This window comes from Neopsephotus bourkii, unplaced genomic scaffold (assembly GCF_033783945.1).
Source record: "Neopsephotus bourkii isolate Nb327-2 ecotype Australia unplaced genomic scaffold, CSIRO-AGI_Nbou_v1 NB_663, whole genome shotgun sequence".
Classification (NCBI taxonomy): domain Eukaryota; kingdom Metazoa; phylum Chordata; class Aves; order Psittaciformes; family Psittacidae; genus Neopsephotus; species Neopsephotus bourkii.
The window spans coordinates 1208967-1233494 of NW_026901162.1; the positions used below are offsets into that span (position 1 = coordinate 1208967).

The 24528-nt window shown below is 39.1% G+C and overlaps 1 protein-coding gene across 6 annotated transcripts in view; it reads left to right on the top strand.

The window, feature by feature from the left end:
- The window catches only part of FNDC3A (fibronectin type III domain containing 3A), a 116601-nt gene that overhangs the window by 5624 nt on the left and 86449 nt on the right, over positions 1 to 24528 (top strand). For all 6 annotated transcript variants that reach the window (XM_061353101.1, XM_061353100.1, XM_061353108.1 and 3 more), the window contains one exon: positions 12361 to 12489. In XM_061353101.1, coding sequence (XP_061209085.1) covers positions 12388 to 12489 — 102 coding nt within the window. In that variant the 5' untranslated portion in view covers positions 12361 to 12387. Of the gene's footprint in view, positions 1 to 12360; positions 12490 to 24528 lie in introns of those variants that run through there.

Below are 24528 nucleotides of genomic sequence, written 5' to 3' on the forward strand. Positions count from 1 at the left end.
TGCTGTTTCATTTCCCCTCGCTAATGTAGTATACTTAGTACCGTATCTTGCTCTTTTGATTACAAAATAAATCCTTCTCTAACTTCCAGTACTTAAACTGCAGGGTTTGGTTCAGTTTGTTTTTCTTTTAACTGGAAGAACTGTATCTACTAGATGGCTTGACAGAAGGAAACTGAAATACAAGCAACAGAGTATCAAGTGAATTAGTTTTACCATAGAGCAAAGAAACACATTTTTTAGATGGTGGTAGCAAATCAAGTAGTAATCATATGTAAAAAAAAAAAAGCATGTAGCTGAAAACTAATCCATAAGCAGAAATTAACTGAGTAAGGAAATTCAACACCAACTTTGGTGACTTGAGGTGTCTTGGGAATGAGAGAGAACAGTAACTGCACAGTAATATTTAAAAATACCTATTGATAAGCTGTTAGGGGACTCGCTACAGTAAGAGTAAATATAAACCCCAAGAGTTACCATGTTTCTGCAAATCCTATAGAATCTATTAAAAATGTAAATGGGGAAGACCATAATTAAAGAAAACGTTTTTACCCTTTTAGTCCAGTATGGAGGTAGATTGGAGATGTTGAAACTAAGTACTAAGAAATGAGGACTGAAAGAAGCTGCAGAAATGAGTAATGACTGTTGACAGTGATCAGTCTTAGATGCAGCTGAAATGTAATCCGTTTTAGTTTCTTTAGGCTTGCTAATAACTTGACTTCCCACATATAACAGTATTACTATACATGCACATTCCACTCAATGGCATGGGAATAAATTACCGTGATTCAAGTAATATTTCTTAAAAGTACTTGGGTACATTTAATTACGTATGTCATGACAATACAGCTGCAAACAGATTAGTTTCTGATTTTGTGGGCTTATTTTTGTTAACAAATTGACAAGTGTTTGGTGTTGCAACTTCATGTATAAGGTAGGAAACTGAGGGCAGCTTTGTCCTCTAGACTTGATTGGGCAATCAAGCTAGTTGGTCCCATAGTGTTTTGAATGACTAACATTTTTCTTGAAGGATGGGGTGGAACTTGGCAGAAAGGAGTTCTGGTATTATCTGAGAAACCTGCTCTTGCTAGTCTTCCTTTTCAGTAGTTGCAGAGACTCCTCTATTAGAGAACTCTCCAGTTAGTAACATATTCAGTCTTCAGGAGTATCATTCAGCTTGAGATGCTGTTTGACTATTCTGCTTTTTTTTTTTCTGTATGGTGTGCAAGTAACTGGTGCAGTACCATTCTGATTAAGTTTAACCTTGGAAAAGTGTAGTGCCTGCCAGCGTAACTATCTCTTGACCTTGTTGCTATTGTTGTCTGTAGCTTTATGAATGCTGTTCATTGACACTGGAAGAAACAGTTCCTCTCTGTTTATACCTGTGTTTGGCCTTTCTGTATTTGTGTAAATGGAATGGATCAGACAAGTGTTCTCTTTTGAAAGTGATTTTTGTAATATCAATTTTAAGCTAAATCTGTCCAGCAGTTTAAATTCACTGCTGGGTGTGTCCTCAGCAAGTTTGAGTGCACCCTCAGGAAGTTTGCCGATGACACCAAGCTGTGTGGTTCGGTTGATACACTGGAGGGAAGGAATGCCACCCAGAGGGACCTTGACACGCTTGTGAGGTGGGCTGATGCCAACCTCATGAAGTTTAACCATGCCAAGTGCAAGGTCCTACACCTGGGTTGAAGCAATCCCAGGCACAGGTACAGGTTGGGCAGAGAAGAGATTCAGAGCAGCCAGGCAGAGAGGGACTTGGGGGTGCTGGTCGATGGGGAAATGAACATGAGCCGGCTTCAGTGTGCGCTCGCAGGCCAGAAAGCCAACCATATCCTTGGCTGCATCAAAAGGAGTGTGACCAGCAGGTTGAAGGAGGTGATCCTGCCCCTCTGCTCTGCTCTCGTGAGACCTCACTTGGAGTATTGTGTGCAGTTGTGGTGTCCTCAACATCAAAAGGACATGGAACTGTTGGAACAAGTCCAGAGGAGGGCCACGAGGATGATCAGGGGACTGGAGCACCTCCCATATGAAGACAGGCTGAGAAAGTTGGGGCTGTTCAGCTTGGAGAAGGCTATGTGGAGACCTGAAGGAGGGCTATAAGGATGCTGGGGAAGGACTCTTCATTAGGGACTGTAGTGATAGGACAAGGGGTAATGGGTTAAAACTTAAATAGGGGAAGTTTAGATTGGATATAAGGAAGAAGTTCTGTATTGTGAGGGTGGTGAGGCACTGGAATGGGTTGCTCAGGGAAGTTCTAAATGCTTCATCCCTGGCAGTGTTCAAGGCCATGTTGGACAGAGCCTTGGGTGGCCTGGTTTAGTGTGAGGTGTCCCTATCTGTGGCAGGGGGTTTGGAACTAGATGATTTTAAGTTCCTTTCCAACCCTAACTATTCTATGATTCTATGATTCACTATGTTGTTAACCAGTTGCTTGCAGTGGTGTGAGCAGAAGCTGCTAGAATGATTTAGCAGAACTGACTTACAGTGGTTTAAAGTCTTGATAAAAGAATATCTCCCAAATGTGTGTTTTAGACTTCAGACACCTTCTTTTCTGGTGAATTTTTACTTTTAGGAAATAGTTTCCATAAGCCTGTCTTGACTTATCATGTTCTATGCTATTATCCTGTTCCTTATGGGAGCAGAGACCTGCAGGTTTTCCAAAAAGAATCAGTGGATAAAAAGTTTAAAAGCTATTAGACGTGTAGCCTCATTGATCCTATGTCATCTTGCATAGTTTTCAGTTTTTCAGAATGAGCAGGAAAAAGCTTTTTCAGAAGAGTCCTTTAAAAGCTGCCCATTCTGCTTGAATCATGCAGTCCATGTAGCTCCTACACCGGCAGCTGTCTCTGCAATAAATTTATCTCACTGACCAGTTGCACCACATTAATAAAAATATATTCATGGTTTTAGTTTGCCTTAAAGGAATCTTATAAAAAATATTTTCAAAGTGTCTTTGCTGCTCATAGCTTTGGAGAAGGGGGAATTGATAACAAACGAGGAAGTAGCTTGATTCTTGGCATTGAATTTGATTGTTTTCTCAAAAAATAAGCATGTTCTTAAACAGAAATGAGGGCAAAAGTAATGGTTAACTGGGAAAGGCCAAACTGTTTTTGAACCTGAGTGATTTTCAGAAAATAAACTGAAGGAAATCCAGTCCTGGCAGAAGCTTGAAGAACCCCATTTAGCTGGTATAAAAGTAAGACTAGGAAAGCTTAAGGAAGTTCTTGAGAGTAACAAGAGTGTAGAACAAAACAGCCCCATAGTTTAGATCAACATAGTATAAATAAAGTGGAATTGCATTGGAGATCTTTAAGTGGTGTAAAAAATAGGCTATGAAGTTCACTCTCAATTTCTTTTTGAGGTTGATTCCAAGAGTGTCCAAATAGGCAGTTGTTCCTGTAAGACAAAGGAGGCCATAGTATATCACCCAAACAATGTGCAACAGTGAACCACATTCATGTACCCTCTAAAGACTAGGTGTAATTTTGCACCCAGGTGCTGACAATTTAATCATTGATTTTAAAATGCACACTAGCAAGTTAGTTCTGTGCAAAATGAACAGATTAATTCTGATTTGTGATATGATTGCACTTATCGCTTCCTAAAAGTTACAGAACCAGTTCATGCTTCTTTGAAGGTGTAAGAGGGAGGGGCAAGTAGTTGGAAAGTACAGAATTCTTCTTATGCAGTGACTTCAAGTTGTATGTACATCATCCAAATAAGGACTGTGGATGGGTTTTTTTTTTTAAGAGTCTAGTAATAGTAACAAATTTAAAACCAGAATGTTGTGTTTTCAGGTAGTCTCCATTGCAATGGTCTTGTTATGTACAGTCCAGAATTTAACAGTTGTGCTGTACAAGATGAGGTGATAAGTGTCCATGAACGTATTATGCCTGTCTGAATGAATGACTTATCAGTGTCTAGTTCTTTATGCAGTCTTCGCCTTCAGAAGTTTAGTTTTCTACTTCAGCTCCTACTAAGAGCTTAGCCTCTTTGGCTCAGATTCAGAAAACTGCTGGCTTGTAAATACAAATTCATTAAACTTGAACAGCTGGAGTGTTTCCAGTTATCTATTATGCAATCTCATGCAAGTTATAGTACCCATGACACAAATGTGTGAACTGCATTTGAAACTGATCTTAAATCATTAGTGTTCACAACCTGGAGTATGAAGGTAACCTGACTTACCTGATGCAGTGTTAAGGTTTACCATTATGTGGCTTGGCCATTCTTGCTTTGGCCAAGGTAGTAACTATTGGGAGTGAGTCAGGTGCAGCACCCATTTGGACTGTTCAAGTGCAACCTTCATTTGCTCATCAATCAGTATTTTCTTTATCACAGTGCTGCATTCACTTCACAACTTTTAGTGTTTGCCTTCCAGTGATACATAGTATGAACAGAGGCATGTATTGCATTTCTCAGATTTCTTGGAGAATTGTATTTAGCGAGTGTCTGTGACACAGCTGGAGAGCTGCAGTTTCCATGTTTATGGTAGAGGTTGTAGATTCTTTTTTTTTTCCTATTGGAAGTTCCAATACTTATTTAAACATTTTGTATATCTTAATTTTTAACTGGTTTTATGTAGTATTTTTAGTGAATCTCACATTTGGACTTTGTTGATTTACTTTATGAAACTACTTTATAATTTCCTATCTGCAATTTCAGTATTATGAATGGGGCTGAAGGGAATAGCCATTTCAGTTTCACTTAAAAGGAGATTGTTAAATTAGTGAATTAGGAATGTTCCACAGGACAGCTTCCTTCTGACAAGAAATAACAGTCCTGTTCTTTTGGAAAAGTTGTCCAGGAACCACTTTTCTAAACCAGGAAAATATTTTATGAGGAACAAATCACATTTTTAAAATAAATTACATATTAATTGAAATAAGTTCAGAACTGAAAAAGAAAACCCCGTATACTGTAGCTGCCACATCGAAAACTATGCGACTAGAAAAAATGGTAAATATATGGGGAAAAGAATGAAAATCATTTTGTTCTATTCTGATTCTTCAAAACAAACACAAAACTCTTCAGCATGCTTCATAACTTTAGTAGCTCAGCTACAATCTTGTGGATTTCTGGGTAATTATTACACTCTAATATATTTCTGTACCAGCTACATCACTGTATCTGAGCTTTTTCCAGTAGTGCAGTGATAAAACTAGCATCTGTTGCCTATGCTTTTATTTCCTTTTCATTCTAGACATGTATTTTGTTTCTAGAATTTTCTTAATTTTCACATATTTGTATCTCTTCGTCACTTTCATTTGTCCACTCTTATCTGATGACTTCTGAACTAAATGGCAAATTTGGAAGGAATCATGATAGTAATTTTTACAAGTCTCAGGGCTTTGGGAGATTGCCTTCTTCAGCATTTTTTCAGGACCTTACATGGTCAGGTTTTGACTTTCTACAGCAGTGGTCTCCAAACTTTGTTGATCGTGCACCCCATCAGTAAAAATGTTGAGTGTGTACCTCTGATATATGTACATTTTTAGTTCATATGCAAATGCTATTGTGCTAATGCAATATGTACACTACAAAACATGCACCGAAAAGGATGAGATAAAGATGAAAAAATCAAAGACAAAATATTTTCTTCTTATACCCCAGGGAATTGTCTTGTGCACCCCACTTGGAGACTACTGATCTATAGAACTGAGATTTTTTTGCAGCTTCTAACAGCAACTTATGCAAGTGCTACACCACTCTCATTATGAAGGTGTCTTTCCTGCCCCACCAGCCAGCCAAAATTTCAAGTGGTTTAGCAGGTGTCCATCACTTCTTGGACTTCTGCATGCCTTTGAGAAGAGCTTGATTCAAGGCTCTCAAAAAGCATCAGGGTGTAGTGGGATCCAGGCAGTAAGTGACCCCTGGCTGCTCCAGTGCTCTTAGCTTCTCCTTGTCCTTCATGGGTCTAAGCTCAGTGACAGGCATTGTAGCATCTCTCTTATACTGGAGAGGAAGAGGTGGCTGGGAAGAGCAAAGCTGGCTGTGGTATTCCAGATGCCACCTTATAAAGGCTGAGTAGAGGGAGTAGTTGCTTCCCTCAGCCCATTGGTTGTGCTTCTCTGCTAATACAGTCCAGTGTGCTGTTAGCCATCATCGCTACAAGGATGCGTGCTGCTGACTCATGTTTTGCCTTGGTTATCCAGATGATTTAATGCTGATGAGTTCGTCAGAGACTGTTGTTAAGATCTACTAGTATCTTGGAGATGGAAAAGCTGATCTTTTGTACATCCAGAGGAAACGCACTGTCCAATGATCTCAGCCTTACAATATTCCTTAACCCTTAATGAGCAATTGACTGAGTAAAAAGCAGAGTTGTATATGACTTCAGGACATGAATGTAATGCCACAGAAACAGTAAAGGACCAAATCTGAAGGCATTTAAGGATTGAGTTAATTGTTATTATAGTAAGGAAGGCAAACTTGCTTACTGAACTATTGTGTGGAGCTCAGTCATTAAGCCTTAACAACATTTAGTCTTTTAACTTGTTGGTGTAATCCATTCTTTAGTGGTTCCTCAGGCATAAGCCCCACAGTCTCTAAACAAGTCATGTCTAGTAAATTTAGATGCCTTCAATTTGCTTCAGTTTCGATAGCTTTCAGAAAAATCTTTCAAGGTCGTTTCAGATCCATGTGGTAAGGAAAATGAATAGCAGTTCAGCTGGGAGTAGTGGGGAATAGGCAGTTTGCTACCCAAGTCACATATAAAACATTAACCTATGTAACTTGGTTGAAATCTCAGGAGACCTTATACTTTTCTTGCGTCCTAGGACAGTCTCAATGCAGATTCTGAAAGAACAGTGACAGCTGAGTTAACAATCCTGAATTACACTTTGAATGTCTACTAGTTCAGTACATTCAGTAACAAGACAAGAAATGAGATAGCTGTTCATGCAGTAGTTGCTGTGTGTGAGTCAGTATGGATTTCTAAATAACCATGCCTTTAATGCGCCACCAGTAGAAAAACACTTCTCAGCTGTTTCTGTGCTTAGCAACAGTGTATTTCCTATCTATTCAACTAATGTGTCATTTTCCCTGTCTGGTCCTTTTTAATATGTTCACAAGAATTGTGCAGTGAGTTGGCCTTAAGTAAATCCTTAGATTTATCCCACGTGTTATTTTAGCCCTTCTGAAGGCTGCCGCATTCATTAGTTTTCAGTGGTGCAGAAATCTGACAATAAGCTAGTGAATTGTTTGTAGGGGCTCTGCAGGAGGAGCCTGACCTGTTGTCCAAATGCAGGTTGCTTTTCTTCTACATCCAGAGCAGTTTTGTGTGGAGTAAGGCTGAAATTATATGCACATACTTTGCTTGTACTATTTTCAATGTGGAACAATATTTTCAAGAAGTTGTAGTCTCTCATACTACTCTTTTGATCAGGTATTTACTGTACATCAGCAAGTTGGAGACAATTGTTTCAGAAAGAATAGCTTAACCTTTATTAAACCCTTTTGTTATGCCTAGCTTTTTAAGCTATTCATGTCATTTTAGTGGAGTAAAATGACTTGGTCTCTTATCACTGTCATGGTTGTCATTTCCGGGCTTCCTTCTAACTTCCCTTTTTTCTGTCCCTCTCCCCCCCCCCCCCCCCCCCCCTTAAGAGCTAAAACGTGTTGTCTAATGAGAAGCCAAGAACTGATTCCATCCCCTCCTATTGGAAATTCACATGCTAAACAACTCTGTATTCACTATTAATATTTAAGGGCTGTCTGTCCAGTTTTAGTCCATGTAATATCTATTCTGTATTTTTGTTGATGAGAAATGTTATGTCATTCCAAATAAGGTTTAGGATTGTTTTTTCCAGTTCTCTTATTTGTACCTTTGTCAGCACTATATGTCACCAGAAGATTCGTGTCAAATTAATTGGATAAGCTTTTCTTCCATCAATCATACTTGTCTTTTAATTGTTTACAAATAGCATCCAGTGTCACCTGTTCCCTTTTATTTGGTCTGTGATCACTATTTACTAGCTGGCCTTAGATTGTCCCATTTGCTCATTTACAATGGAGTATTTAATGCAAGACTTCGGTTTTCTTTCAGAGGTCTGAGAGTTTCCCAGGACTCAAGTTATTTGCAAGTCTTTTTCAAAGATCTAGGTAGATCTCTTCTTCCAGAAGTCTTGAATGCAAGCTGTCTGGGTCTGCTGATTTAAAAGCTCTGTCTGTGTCCATTTTATATCCTTGTCAAGTGTGATACAGTGGCATGTTTACTGAGCATTTTTGCTTATTTTGATGCCAATCTTTTGTCCATTTTAGCTGACTTCTCTTTTTGCCATACAGTACTTCTCCCTTTTCATATTCTTTTCTGTCTGTATTTGTCCTTAAAGCTACAAAGAAAAGGCATCTGCAACTGGTGGACATATCACATTGTACTGTCTGATCAAATTATAGGCACTGACTTGTATAGATTGCTGCCTTTTACTACTGACAGAGAAAAGGCTTTTGGTGGTACGTGTAGCATAGACCCACATTGGTGTGAAGTTTATACCTTTAGTCTTCAAGGCTTGATCAGTGGCATTGTAGAGAAATTTAATATTGTATTGTCAAGAAAGCATTGATTTTTTTTCATCTGGATTGATGACACAGACAGACAGGTAGCAGTTTTGTTATTGTTGTAGAGGGTGTCAGGAATAAGACTGCACCTAGTACCTTCTGTCAGGTTTTATCGATGAGCAGCATGTTTTGTCTCCAGAATAAATCAGACATTTTGGATCCAAATTTGGAAGTTAACCGTGTCCCAGTTAAGGCATGAAGGCTGTGTGCCAAGGGTGAGCTATCCACCCAAACACTTAGGTGCCTGTGGGAACCTAATTTTTGTACAAATCTAATCATTAAGCACCTGTGTGAGAGAATGGAAAGCTGCTCCATGGAAGAAGACCTGAGCCTATTGGTCAACAGCTGGCTGAACATGAGCCAGCAGTATGCCAAGGTGGCCAGGAAGGCCAACAGCATCCTGGCCTGTATCAGAAGTAGCGTAGCCAGCAGGACTAGAGCAGTGATTGTCCCTCTGGCATTGGTGAGGCTGCAACTCGGATGCTATGTTAGTTTTGGGCCCCTGACTCCAAGAAAGACATTGAGGTGCTGGAGTGGGTCCAGAGAAGGGCAATGAAGCTCATGAAAGGTCTAGAGAATAAGTCTGATTAGGAATAGCTGAGAGAACTGGCGTTTAGTCTGGAGAAGAGAAGGTTCAGGAGGGACCTTATCATGCTCTGCCACTACCTGATAGGAAGTTGCAGCAAGGTGGATGTTGGCATCTTCTAGCAGATAACAAGTTGCTCCAGGAAGGTGTAGATTGGATATTGGAAAAAAAAAATTCACCAAAAGGTTTGTCAGCATTGGAACAAGCTGTGCAAGGAAGTGGTTGAATCACCATCCCTAGAGGTATTTAAAAGACGTGTAGATGTGGCACTCAGTGATATGATTTAGTGGTGGACTTGGCAGTGCCAAGTTAACCTTTGGACTTGATGATCTTAAAGGTCTTTTCCAACCTAAATGATTCTGTGAATGAGTGAAACCTGTGACTAAATGCTAGGTATGTCCAGGGCTGTTCCAGTCTTGGAAGGGCTGAACAAGTTGTCATGACAATCCTATTTTAGTCAGTTTGGGTTATGTTTAATTCTCACTGGTATCCAATTTGATAGATGTGTTTTGATTTATGCCTAATGAATGATGATAGCACTGAGTGCATTGTAAGTTATGAATTCAGTCGAAAGTCATTGTGTGTGATAAAGGAGGTTAGCATTTCCCTATATAACAGACTAGTCATTATCTTGGTGGCTTGGGAGTAACAAGCTGGTTTCAATTTAAACTTGGGGAAATTCAAGCCAGATTATTATGGGAATTTGTTGTATTATAGCTTGAAGTATTGGAATTACCTATGTGTCTGTGCCACTTTATAGGAGTGCAAAATATTTGGAGCTGTAAGATGAACAGATGGTGGAAGAGCAACCTGGCTGTAGCTGTCATGGAAGGAAGGATGCCTTGATTCTAACCTCTGCTTCCAGGCTGTGCATTCATTTTACATTAAACAGTCATTGGATCGTATCCTGGGAAGCTTACCATCAAACTTGCTAGCTTGGAAGATGATCCAAGTAACTTTCATCAGCCCTTCACCACCTGCAGAAGTGGTGGGGACTGACTGTAGCCTGGAGGATTTTTTGATGAGTGGGAAAGCTTTTAAAAGTAAGGGAGGAATATAAAACTCTGCCCTCTTTGCTTGGGAGACTAATTAGTCTGGCTAAGCAGGTATAAGTGGTGATGAATTCTTAAGTAATCACAGTTAGGTTTAAAGTCTTTTAACCTAGAGGGATTTTTTTCCCTTACTTTAATCTTTGCAGAGTATAGTGGGAAAGTAAATGAAACCTCTAAAATAATTTCAGAATGCTTTTTTTCCCAAGTTAACAGTTTCATAGGACAGCCTTCACTATGGGAATAGCTAAATCATACTGTATATGTAGGCATGTATTCTAGAGGCTTCTAGTACTTTGTTAATGCATTTTTTAGAAAACATGAAATTTTTGTTCTCCCCCAGTCGTCTTGTACTGACAGCACTGTAATACAGGTTTCAACCCACAACAGATGTACAATGACAAACAGGTAAAAGCAGTCAGCTGGTTGGGATGAAGATAGTTTTGGAGAATGCTTCTGAGTAGTCAGCTGTAACAGTAGCTCTTCAGGTTAACCCAATATCATCTCTAGAACTTGGTATTGAAGTCAGCATCATTAAGTTGACGATATCACTCCTAGAATTTTATCAAATGTCTCTTCATTTAAAGTAGGTTACATGCTACAGTAAAAGCATTTGTTTATGAGCAGAGAGTACATCTGTGTTAGAAGTTTACACGTGTTTGCACAGTTTCATTAGCCAGATGATATCAAAGCAAAACTTTAAAAACCTATAACCTTACAGACTGTCTGGCTGTGCAATTTCAAAAATGTACTTGTTTTCATCAGGCTACTGTAAGAACTTGTTAAGAGAGGCAGTTCAGCTTTAGAAATAGTGTACAAGCTATTCTCAGCTTAATCTTTATGTCCGTGTTTGATGTTAAGCAGTTTTCAGATGCAAAATCTGATTAACTTGTGGGAATTCTGAATGTACAATTCACCTTTAGTGAATTCTTTCCATCTGTCTTTGTTTTCTTAAGAGATATCAATTTCTCAGTTCTTGTTGTTCTAATTTTTTTATTTCAAAATCCAAGTGCTCTGAGTGGGGCTGGGTTGAAGATAAGACTAGTACACTAAGGCAGTATAACTTAGAGATTTTTATTATTTTCTTTTTTGGTAACAAAATGAAATACAATTTCAAAAGCAGCTTACTAGACTCCCAGTGCATATTTCCAGCATGGAAAAATGGTAATCACCAGCTTTTCTGGTCTTAATCCTTCCATCCAGTCTTCATATAGCACTAACACACAAAATATCATTAACAAGTCATAAGTAATGTGTTTTATGTAATTGAAAGGAGCGCTTGGCTGAATCCTGCTTTCTGTTATGCTGTTACTTGATGCTCATCAGAGTTGAAGTGGATCATGCTTTCGTGGGCCTCTTACCTGTGTGGCTTTTCTTCTTGTCATCAGGTTTCATGTAGCTTTACAGTGTGTGCTAGCAAGGGCTTTTCCATAATAGAGTTACGAGGATTATGATTTTGTGTTCAGGCGTTACCTCCCCCCCCCCAAGTTTAGCTGCTGGATAAAGCTGTTAGAGGGCCACTGGTTGTAAAAATGACACAGATAACACAGCTTTAATTCTGGGTCAAATTTATTTTAAAACTAAAGAAATGTAACATCTTTTTATTCATTCATCTCACTTGGACATTCCCTAGTAGCTAGTTGTTCCTAAAATAAGTTCTCCCTTTGTTATAATAGTGGAAAAAGTGGGTTGGTAATTAAAAAAAGGAAAAAAGAAACAGCATCCCTATTCATAGATCTTGGTTTTTTTCTCCCAATTTCCTATAAAGAACAACACTATATATGTAAGGAAACTGCTGCTTTTATTTTCCCGTTTTCCCAGTAGGTATTTTGTCAGCAGTGCCAGTGAAATTTAGACAAAATCTTGGTTTATAATCCAAGTTAAAAGGTACAGGTTTGTTAGCTCCAAAGCTGTGATGTATTTTCATCTGAAGTTAAGCCGCTAGAGGGGGTCTAAACCACCCTGTGTATAAATAAGTCCTATACTAGCTGGCAAAACACATCTTCAGGTTTACATGATTGCTGGAATGTTGTGGAAACACATTTTCTAAAGGTGTCTAAGAATTCTTTTTTTTTTTTTTTCCCTTAAAAAGTGGGGCTGTTTTTAGTGGGTAATTATTCAGAAATATTTATATAGTTTAACCATTTGAGTAATTTTTCTTTGCAGGTGATCTTGTGAATTAGTGTACCATCAATGATGGCAGAACATCCACCATTACTGGATACCACTTCGATTTTAAATAGTGAAATCCCTCTTCTAACTTCCCCTATTGTAAGTGGCGATGGAGCACAACAGGTAAGGAAACTTCAGTATCTTTTTTTCTTCTGCTTCCAATAGCGTCATTGACATATTAACAGTGTAAAAGGTAGCAATCCTTCATCTGGAATATGTTTTGTGCAGCTTTGGTCATGCATTTTAGGGATTGAGGTTAAGGTAGAACTCGTGCAAGAAGAGATTTGTAAGGAGTATGAAGAAGAAAATCTGTCTTCATAGAAGGATGGAACCAAACAACTATCAGGTTGTCTAGCCATGCTTGAGTGTTAATTTGGAAGGTATATATTCACACTGTTATAGGACCATTTTAAGGTTACTAAATCTTCCTCTGTCGTAGGGCTTACTGGCACAGGCACAACATGTGCTAACAACTCTATGGCTTCTATACTGACAGTTTCTTACAACTTGGTATCCTGAATGGTGGGACTTGCTTTTGTATGTTGGTGTCTGCTTGGACCCACCTTCAATTTTTAACTTATTTTTATATTTCTTTGACAGAAAACAGTCAAGGTAACAGAAAAACTTAAAACTGTGGTTTCAGAACACTTGAGAAAGGTCAGCTCCAGTTAGGAAGAAGTGTTGGCAAAAATGTATGCATTCTCCATAACTTTAAACGAGGCAGAATATTTTAACCCCTAGATAAGCTTCCAATAACAGAAAAGGAATGAAAAGTTAAGTGTTCTGAAGTATCTGAAGTGATACTTCAGATGAAGGGAGGATACTTCAGGTGAAGGGATGTTAAGGGTAACAGGAAGGGATTCTTTAGGTACACAGTGAATAAAAAGCAGACTAGGGACAATGTAGGCCCTCTCTGGAAGCTATTGGGAGAACTAGCTACACAGGATTTGGAGAAGGCTGAGGTTCTGAATGACTTCTTTGCCTCGGTCTTCACTGGCAAAGGCTCTGACCGCACCACCCAAGTCTTGGAAGGCAGACGCAGCGACTGTGAGGATGAAGACCTTGGGCCCACTGTAGGAGAGGATCTGGTTCGAGACCATCTTAAAAACCTGAACGTTCACAAGTCCATGGGACCTGATGGAATCCGTCCACGGGTCCTGAAGGAGCTGGCAGATGAAGTTGCTAAGCCACTGTCCATCGTATTTGAAAATTCATGGCAGTCATGTGAAGTTCCCAACGACTGGAAAAAGGGAAATATAACCCCATTTTCAAGAAGGGGAAAATGGATGACCAGTCAGTCTCACCTCTGTGCCTGGCCAAATCTTGGAGCAGATTCTCCTGGAAAGCATGCTAAGGCACATAAAAAACAACAAGGTGCTTGGTGACAGCCAGCATGGCTTCACTAAGGGGAAATCCTGCCTGACCAATTTGGTGGCCTTCTATGATGGGGCTACAGAACTGATGGACAGGGGTAGAGCAGTTGATGTCATCTACTTGGATTTGTGTAAAGCGTTTGACACTGTCCCACACAATATCCTTGTCTCTAAATTGGAGAGACATCAATTTGATGAATGGACCACTTGGTGGATAAAGAACTGGCTGGATGGCTGCATGCAAAGAGTTGTGGTCAACGGCTCAGTGCCTGGCTGGAGACCAGTAACGAGTGGTGTCCCTCAGGGATCGGTCTTGGGACCGGTCTTGTTTAACATCTTTGTTGGTGACATGGACAGTGGGATTGAGTGCGCCCTCAGCAAGTTTGCTGATGACACCAAGCTGTGTGGTTCGGTTGATACACTGGAGGGAAGGAATGCCATCCAGAGGGTCCTTGACACGCTTGTGAGGTGGGCTGATGCCAGCCTCATGAAGTTTAACCATGCCAAGTGCAAGGTCCTACACCTGGGTCAGAGCAATTCCCAGGCACAGCTACAGGTTGGGCAGTGAAGAGATTCAGAGCAGCCATGCAAAAAACGACTTGGGGTGCTGGTTTATGAGAAAATGAATATGAGCCAGCTTCAGTGTGTGTGCTTGCAGCCCAGAAAGCCAACCATATCCTTGGCTGCATCAAAAGGAGTGTGACCAGCAGGTCAAAGGAGGTGATCCTGCCCCTATACTCTGCTCTCGTGAGACCTCACTTGGAGTATTGTGTACAGTTGTGGTGTCCTCAACATCAAAAGGACATGGAACTGTTGGAACAAGTCCAGAGGAGGGCGACGAGGATGATCAGGGGATTGAAGCACCTCAATATGAAGATCGGCTGAGAAAGTTGGGGCTGTTGAGGCTGGAGAAGAGAAGGCTGCGTGGAGACCTCATAGCAGCTTTCCGGTATCTGAAGGGGGCCTATAGGGATGCTGGGGAGGGACTCTTCATTAGGGACTGTGGTGATAGGACAAGGGGTAACGGGTTCAAACTTAAACAGGGGAAGTTTAGATTGGATATAAGGAAGAGTATTGTGAGGGTGGTGAGGCGCTGGAATGGGTTGCTCAGGGAAGTTCTGAATGCTCTGTCCCTAGCGGTGTTCATGGCCAAGTTGGACAGAGCCTTGGGTGCCATGGTTTAGTGTGAGTTGTCCCTGTCCATGGCAGGGGGGTTGGAACTAGATGATCTTAAGGTCCTTTCCAACCCTAAATATTCTATGATTCTATGATTTTTTTATACGTTGGTATTTCCTACATTAGATTAGTTAACTTGCAAGTTTTTGCTTAGCAGTAAGACATAATGTGGATTGTTTAATCAATTCCTTCTCCTTGCATCTTACCAGAGATTGCTATTACAATTATTGTGACTTAAGTTGTATATACTGATCACTGAGTTACCAAATTAGTAGATACCATTCAGTACTTTTCTGGAACAGTTCATATCATCAAGATAACCCGTTTCAAATACTTGAATTTCTGCTAGCAGTTTAAATGTGAAACAGTAGTACAAATATTTGAACATGTTAAGATGAAAGGTCATAAGCTTCTTCAAATGTGGAAGTATCTGATGAAGTTAAAGCCATAACTTTCCACCGTGTTTTAGAACAAAACAGTCCCTGAAGTTAGGGGAATGTGCATGTTCAGGCAGAAAACATGGGGAAATTAAATTGTGCGGATGTTCATACGCTGCTCTGTGCTGCTGTGGGAGGCTTCTTCATTCTCTGTCCCACAAAACAAGGGACTACTGTTTGTTTCACAGAACAAAACTGGTGTAGAGGAAAATCTAAGATCAAGCCTGTTAGCTCCTCCCTGTCTATTAAGCACAGAAGTACTGCCTTTGCACCTTCTCATTACTGCATTCAGTGTGTGTGGATCGTGTACTACTTGTATCTTGATGCATAAGATAGTGGATGAAGTATGGAGAAGGTCCATAGGAGTTGATAGAAACCAAGTGACACTGAGAAATCGTGGGAGGGCAAAAAGTGCTTGAGAGTTTTTCATGTGAGGGTAAGTACTGCAGTGAGGATTTACTGATTATTGCTGAGGCTGGACAAGAAGGATGTGCTTGATTACAATTCGTGTTTGAGAGGAAAGCAAGGAGGCAAGAGTTCAAACCACTTTCTTTAACACTCTTTGTTTTCCTGATATTAGGTTGATGTTAAATTGTTTCAGACAGTTTCTACAGCACCCAGTGCTATTCCAAGACAAATCAGTAAGTTGTTGACACAAGTTTGCAGCAGCCCTGGAGTTCTGGACCCTCTCTGCCTTTTCTGTACCTTCCCACTGTAGCTAACAGTTGCGAAGTGGGACATCCCTGTATAGTCTTGGTATCCTTTGTAACCAAAAAGGTAGATGGCACCCTCAAAGTAGCCCAATACCTATTAATCATTTCCATTTCTTGGGGGGATAGTGTGACTTTCCCCATTTCTTGGGGGAAATACTGTTTGACTTTCAGTCACCTTTATTTCTCAGCAAGGTATAGTGACGAAGTAATACTTGTAGTTTGGGAAGCTGGTTGCTTATCCTTCAAACTTTATTCAGAAGTTTAGATGCTTAGTGGGTTTTCCAAAAATCCTGTTGTGTGTGTGTGTGTGTATATGTAGTATGTATCTCTGTGTGTGTAAATATGTATAGTGTGTGTAAATATGTATACTGTGTGTGAGTTTAAGTGCAGATTCCTTGAACTGAGCTACTTAGCTTCAAAACTCCAAGTTAGTATTTCTAAAAAAAGTTCCTCCTTTAAAAATTTAAACCTCTGATCTGAAAGGTATTATTAACCTCTTGTCATAGGAGGAAGTCTTCAATCAGCAGAGTAATAGATGGCTATAAAAATAAGTAATTCTGAGAATCACCTTTTGGCTTTCAGATTGTTTGCATACATGGAGTCACAGCAAGCATATAATGGTGAAGATGTAAACTAGATTACTAAATGACTTTCCTCAGTTTTAGTTCTGATGCTACTGTTTCTGAAAAAAGCATATGGTACATTATAAAGTTCCAGCTTGCTTTGTTTTTGCCTTCCTGCTGAAAACGAAGCCTAGAACTGCATATGTTTCATGATCTTTTCCTATACAAGGAAAAAAAAGCGTGTTGTAAGTTGTTTAACAACATACACTGTTATAGCTGTTCTCACTGTTTTCCATATTGTGCTGTTTCCCTTTTATCTATGGTTTGATTTCATAAAGTACGGAGTGTGTGCATGGATGCTTCTATTTTTTTTTTGGGGGGGGAGGGTCATACTTCCCTTTTGACTCTATTGAATTAGCAGATAAGTCTAAATTTTTCTTTTTGGAGATTCATTAAAGTGTGCTTCAGCTGACAGTTATTCTTCTATCCTTCAGTGACTTCATAGCATTGAAGTGCACCAGAACCATATTCACTGGAACCATTGGAAATCTTGTGCTTGTAATGCTGCAGTGCCAGCTTATGGAAGCTGGTTATCAAGCTGTATTTTTTCAAGGCTTACTTTTGTATAGCAACCATCACTGGAAAATGCATAATCAAGGTCATGTGGAACATTCTACATACAAAAAAAATCTCTTCCATAGAAGTTTTTCAACTAGTGGTTAGCTACGATGTTCTGTAAACAGCAGCACAAAAAAGAAAAAAAGGTTATGAGGATGTCAGTTTGATGCCTCAAGGTTATTGGATCCTTCTGTATCTAAGTTAATCATAGGTTTTGGTAAAGTTTTGTCTTAGTTAAGTGTAATTTATTATTTTTACCTTAGAGATCAGAATTTTCTCTTGTGTCTTTATCCTTGATTACAGATGCATTGAAAACTTGCTTTAAATTACCTAGAAGTCATCATTCTCAGCTAAAAGAGTGAATTCAAAATTCTTTGGTATATAGTAACAGAATCATAGAATGCTTTGGGTTGGAAAGCACCTTAAGATCATCTAGTTCCAACCCCCCGGCCATGGGCAGGGACACCTCACACTAAACCATGTTGCCCAAGGCTCTGTCCAACTTGGCCGTGAACGCTGCCAAGGATGGAGCATTTACCACTTCTTTGGGCAACCTGTTCCAGTGCCTCACCACCCTCACAGTAAAGTTGTATCTAACCTCAGCTTCCCCTGTTTAAGTTTAAACCCATTGCCTATTGTCTTATCACTACAGTCCCTGATAAGAGTTCCTCTCCACCATCCTTGTAGGCCCCCTTCACGTACTGGAATGCTGCTATGAATACTGTGCTGCTTTTGGTTAGTAGAAAGCAGCATCAGATTTACTGCACAAGTTATAAAGCCAGATATATTTATTTTAATATTTGCTGCCTGAAAGTAAATGTAGAAACAAGAGTGAAGGCTGTGTAGTTCATAGCCTTTTGTACTTGTATTCACTATGAAAATTCATGAAATGAAATATACTCATAAAACTTCACTGAGTAATCCTCCTTTCTCCCTAAAATGTCATTTTTATTTGTATGATATGAATTCTAGATTAATTTTAGTCTCTGATAGAGTAGATTCCTCCCAAGATACTTGAGGAAAGATTTCCCCTGTTGAATGAATTTCTTCAGAAATGACCATTTGGGAGAATTGGATGACATCTGAAATCTGATTTAAAGTCTGTTAGTCACTTTAGGTTGTTAATATTGTTCTCAATGGAGAGAAATAAGCATGTCTGGAAGATCTTTGGTTTTGGGAGTTGTTTGGATTTTTTTTTTTTTTTAATGTGTTTTTAGGTGAGAAGGTGCAAGTTGCCTGGAGCTGTAAGCATTGAGGTAGTCCAGTTCCTCTCTCCACTCTGTTGCAAACAGGCCCAGTCCCTGAGCCTGTGTGCTCCTCTGTCAGTTAGGTTTGGAAGGATACTCTTATGTCCAAGCAGTGTCCTGGCACCAGGCATGTTCCTTGGTCCCCTTCTCTCTCCTCTCTACTACTGGACACTCGATGCTGAATAAGCCAAGGCCTGAATGCCAAAATCCGAGACCTACAGTCACCCTTGTTGCTTACGTACATTTCCTCAGAAGCCAGCTGTTTAAATCTCTCTGTAAGTGGTGACAAAAATATAACTGCTTTGCAAAGTCATATTCTTAACTCCAGAAACTCCACTCATAAAATACATGAGAACACACTTTGCAAACAAGTAACCTGGAGCACAGCCACTGCTAGCTGAAACGTGTTTTTTTTCCCTAGGAAGCATTTCTCCACCTAGAGGGTGGTCAAACACTGGAACAGGCTTCCTGGAGAAGTGGTTGATGCCCCAAGCCTGTCAGTGTTTAAAACACGTTTGGACAATATCCTTAATAACATGCTTTAACTTGGTCAGCTGTCAATTGGTCAGGCAGTTGAACTAGATAAATCCCTGTAGGTTCCTTCCAACTGAAATAGTCAGTTCCATTCCCTGGTGACTGAGAGGTTTCTCTATATATAACTGGGCAAAGTACATCTAACCCTCTGCACATTACAGAATTAACACTTTACAGAGCAGCTAGAATGACATTCTCCAGGAAGAGAGACTCAGGTTTATACACCATAGCAAAAATGGCCCTGTACTCCACCTTTTTTTTTTTTACCTTTTCTTTTTGAAGTGAAGGAAAAAATACATGGGAAGGGATTGGGGTTGTAGAGGTTTCTCCCACCAAGCCCTGACTAAGCTTTCCCAACGTGATCAAATTGAGGGTGCAGCCTTTAATTTCACTTCCAGCTCAGGTTCCTGTTGTCACAGTGTTTTGATATACAGTGATACCCAGATTTGCGCAAAGCTGGGAATGAAAGGCAACTTTAGAAGTAAACTCCTGCCATTCTATTTTAATTTTTTTAATGAAATGCTATTTTGAGTAACTACAGAATAAGTTCTTCCTTTGTCACTCCCTTTTGTGCTCCATTTAAGGTAGAAATATTAAAGACACATCCATCAGTCTTAAATATTACGGGCTTTTAACTTGCATATCACCCAAATGGGAATCTGAGCTGTCAGAAGCAATGTTGGGAAATATCAAGTTCTCTTATAGTCCATATACTTTTTAAACCAATGGCTTACATGTTCCTTAAATCTTCTAAACTCTTCAGAAATTGAATGTCCAAATTCAGTTTCAGCTTGCTTATTTGTATTTTTTTCTTAATTGTTACAAGTGCATTGCAGAAAAGGGGATTGTTTTTAAAGGATATTTATTACAAATTTTGATGAGAGTTGTTGTTTAGCCGCGTTCTTTCAAAAAGGAGAATGTGGTACCTTTTTCTCCCACCTATCACTTCAGCCCTTGAAACAACTCTATAAATAACAGAATACTGCACTGCCAGAGTGAGCTCAGCTACTACTTGTCTGGCAAGGATCTCCAGGAGTAACCTGCTGGTACTTGCTGGTGTAGGGGAGAGAAACAAAGTGTCTGTTCTGCTTCCTGGGTCCCCTTTTTGTACTTCAGAAGGAGGAAGGAAGTCAGGACAAAGGCTCAAGGGGCTCTCTCAGCCTACAGAAGGGGAATCAACTGTATCTTTGTAACCTTTCTGGAATAATGTATTCAGCTTTAGGCCAAAGGTTGATCATGACTGCTTTATAATGTTGAATATTGTTTCTTGGTGAATGCCTAACTGGTTGCACACACTTACAGACATGTCCAGATATTACTAAAAAAGAAACTCTTTTAAGTAAAGTGCCATTAACTTGTGTCATCATTAGCAAATCTGTTAACTGCCCACCTTGCTTTGTTCATCTTGGCCAACTTTCATAATGTTTGCAAGATTCTTTTTTTTTTTTAATTCTTTTTTTATTCATTACTAGGTGTTCTATGGAAGGAAAATGGTAGCAGATCTCTTGACAATGGCACAACTGTTCAGCTTGTTTCAAGTGTGAGCTAGCCAGCAAACTAATTCTTCCCCTCTTCTCAGCATTAATGTCTTCACAACAGATAACATGGAAGCAAGCAGTCTTCAGAAGTAGTTTTTTCTGGTTTTTGCATATGGAAACACCAAATAATACCTATTTGACATAAGAGTACTTTGTGGCAACTGCTGGTACAGACTGCAGTCAAAGATGAAGTGCAGCTGAGAAGTGTCTTCAGTTTTGATGCTTAATTGAAATAACTGCAAGGGTGTTTTGATTCCACAGGTGGTGTGAAGAAGTCAGCATTATTACAGGAAGATAAGATTATTTTATTTGTTTTAAAATACAATATCTAAAAAACCTACTGCAAATGAGATAAAATCTTCCAGGTGCCTGGCTTTTGGAGCAATGTCACATGTACTGCTTTAGATATTTAGATTTTTAATTTTTAATATTTTTTTTTTTAGAAATTAGGTTTTTGATTCTCTGAACACTCAGTGGCATCTTAAGCAGCTGGGTGTTGTAGGGTTGGCTTTTTTTTTTTCTTTTTTCCTCAATTTTAACTTTCAATTCAGACAGTCTTTGTTAAATTACTTAGTTTTCCAAAATAAATTCAGCAGTCTTCGAAGTTCCAGTGTATCTCGGTACAACTTAAACGAAAGTTACTCCCTGATTGTGTTTTGGACTGTTGCAAATGTGCAGATTGATTAGGAAAAGTGCCAGCTGAGGGGAGCAGCCCCAGCACAGTATCACCCGAGAGCTTAACCCTTGCTACCACTTTGCTGTGCTGTACAAGCTCAGTTTTGCTTAACATTGTAAAGCTGAAGTCCTGTGGCTTTCAGACAACAAATCATTGTGAAATGAGAATAATCTGATTGAAGTCTTCCAGTTTTCATTTCTAGAGGTTGATGTGTCTAAACATTGGCCAGGACCAGATGCCTCAGAAGGCTCCAGAGTTCAGTGACTGCCCCTAATACTGCTTCCTTCTAATTCCCTGTAAACAAGGATTAGTTTAAAACATTGAAGCACAAATGTTTGTCTGTTGCATTATCCAGATTCTTTGAAACACTTCTGTTACCCTAATGTTTATACTTTGACTGATTTAAAGATACAGTGGGATTATTTTAATTAGTGAATTTTCTGTGCGCTATCTGCTAACCACAGACTGTGTCAATGCTAATGAAACAGATTGGGTTTGCTGTGAATGAGTCACACAAAACCTTGCTTAGCCAAGGTGTGAGATCTGAGAATGCAAAAGAGAAGAGACAAAGCAGAAACAAGTAAATCAAAATGTTAAGTATTTCTCAGTAATGAAGAATGAGACACACTTATAGAACATGCACTGACTCACACTGTTGGATGTGGACACTAACAAGTCTTGAACATTCACAGTGACCTTAGATGCAGATTTTTAAGTTTATCTTTTACTGGTTCTTCTCAGAAAACTGTGTTTTTACAAAGCAGGACTCCAAACCATCTTCCCCCCTCAGTGATCAGCTTTCTGCTGATCATCTTCCTCATGAAGAGAAGGGGGAGAAACGTGAATGCAGTAAGAACTAGAAATAACATGTTCATAAATAAAAAAATTATTTGCTAGAATATATATTAAAAAAATCACCAGTTCTCAGATATTTCTAACCTGCCTTTCTAAAAAAAAACAAAAAAAAGTGAAAGCTTATTGAAATCTGTAGGTTTTGAATGTCAGTGCCACTGAACGGTCTAGTCATCTTTCCATCTGTTTTCTCTCTGCTTCCAGTTACTTCTAGGGATATTCTGTTGTCTTGGGGCTTTCAGTGGTGCTGACACTATCTTGTAGCAGTGGTTAAAGATGAAATGTTTGCTGATTTTATTATCTGTCAGCTGCCTTTTAGAAAAATGATGTGGAGTCTCCTGCTCTCTGAAAATACACATAGGCCTTAGGAGCATGTCACTGAAAAGGAGGTTTCTTTCTCTTGCTTTCTTCAGGACATGCTGCTGCTGCCTTTGTAAACTGAAATAATTTGCATTGTGTTGGGTTTGGTTGGGGTTTTTTTTCCTCAAAATCCCAAACATGTAAATTGTTACTGCAATATATTATGTAATAATTAATTCTGTGTGGATTTCCTCCCTAGTCCTGAAAAGCAAGATTTGTTAATGGCCTTTGTTACCTGTATCTTTCCTGTTCTTTTTTTTTTTTTTTTTTTTTTTGCATATGGAAACCAGCTTATGAGCCAACTTAGGAACCAACTTATATAGGGCAGTTAGATCCCTCTAAATTATCAGTCAGTATTGGCAGATACTGGGGTAGAGAGTTGTGTAGTTGTAGGAAACCTGTAAATTGGAACTTGCTCAAATAAATTTGGTGAAAACCTGAGCATTTTAGAACTTCAGTGTTAAGAGCATTATATATCGTGTTACTTGGACAAAGATCCCCCTCTATAGGACACGTTTAAATAACAAGAATCCTGTTTTCTTCTGTCATTCATACTAAACCCTGAAGCTATTTAAGGAGAAAAAAAAAATTCTGATTACTTTTTCATATAAATACCAAGAAATGTTGTGTGCTTAATCTGCTTTGAATTAGCATGGTGCAGTACAGAGCTTAACCTAATGTTTTCAGAAATCTTCATTGCCTACTAACCAATGTAAATGAGAGGGGAAGAAATCTTTAGGAAGTCTAAAAGAAGATGGAGGTAGAAGAATCTTATGAAAGGTGACTAAGTAAGAATTAGCTGGAAGTAACACTCTTCACAACCATGAAATTCTTAAATTGTTTTAAATTGCCAAAGGCTTAAGACACTTTTAATTTAGCATTTATTACTAATGTTTCAGCTGTTCTGGTGTAATAAAACCTGTTACATAGATTTTTTTCATTTTTCTATTTAATCTGTTTTCTAAGTGTTGGTGAGTTTGATTGTGGAAAAGAGTTTATATCCTCATTAGCATCGTTATATGAACAGCAGATCTTGAAAACACTGTCAATGGAAAAATGACTTGTGCTGAGTTGTAACTGACATCACGTTTGCTGGACCACAGATGTGATTCCATCTGGCAATTCATGTGCTGCTAATGAATAACAACACTCAAGTCTTTCAGTATACTTGATCAGTAGCATATAGGGACATACAAATACTAGTCTTAATAACTGGGAAAGTCTGGCGTAGGTGAGATGACAAACCCAGATCTCAGTAAGTTTCATGTGGGAGCCACAGAGGAGTTAGCGTTTTGAGACTGTGTCTAATTTTCCGTGTTCTCTGGGCCATACTCTGTGGAGCCAACCTGGATGTAAAGATTTTCCTTGCAACAAGAGACTGTATGTAGGTGAAAAAAAAATCTGTTTTGAAAACTGAATGTTTTCAGTAATAAAATAATGTTTGATATGAATAACTGAAACCTTGAGCCTAGAAAGCCTTTAGTTGGTGAAAAATCTAATGCTGATCAAACAGTAGGAATATGACTTGAAGTGAAAGAAAAAAGTTACTTTTTTTTATTGTAGGTAGGCTGTAGGTTTGAGTCCTTTTACATAAAAGTGTGTGTGTATGTACACTTGCTTATTATTTTTGAAGACATTACTGTCCAAGTAAAGTTTTAATTTTTTTTTATACCTCAGGAACATTTCATCGTAATCTCATGTTGTCACGTTCCAGATACCAACTGGTTACGAAGGAGTTTCATGTACCTTGTCTACCTGTGGGTTAGGACTTAAACCAGTGATGCATATGTGGTATTTGAAGTAGTTTTCCACAAGGAGGGAGGGCTGTGTGTTTTGCCCTGAGTAGCTGTCTTTGCATAGATGAGGGTATGCCAGTGGGCCCTACTGTCATTGGGATTAAAGACTGCAGATGTGAGATAGCCAGAAATTAGTACTGGAGGTTTTCAGTTCAGGTCTCAAATGGAGAATATTGGAGGGAAACTAACTCTGTCAGCCATCTGAAATGTCTTGCCTTTTATTAGATATTAATAGGGTATAGTGTTACAGTGTTATTTAGGGAAGATGTATATAAATTA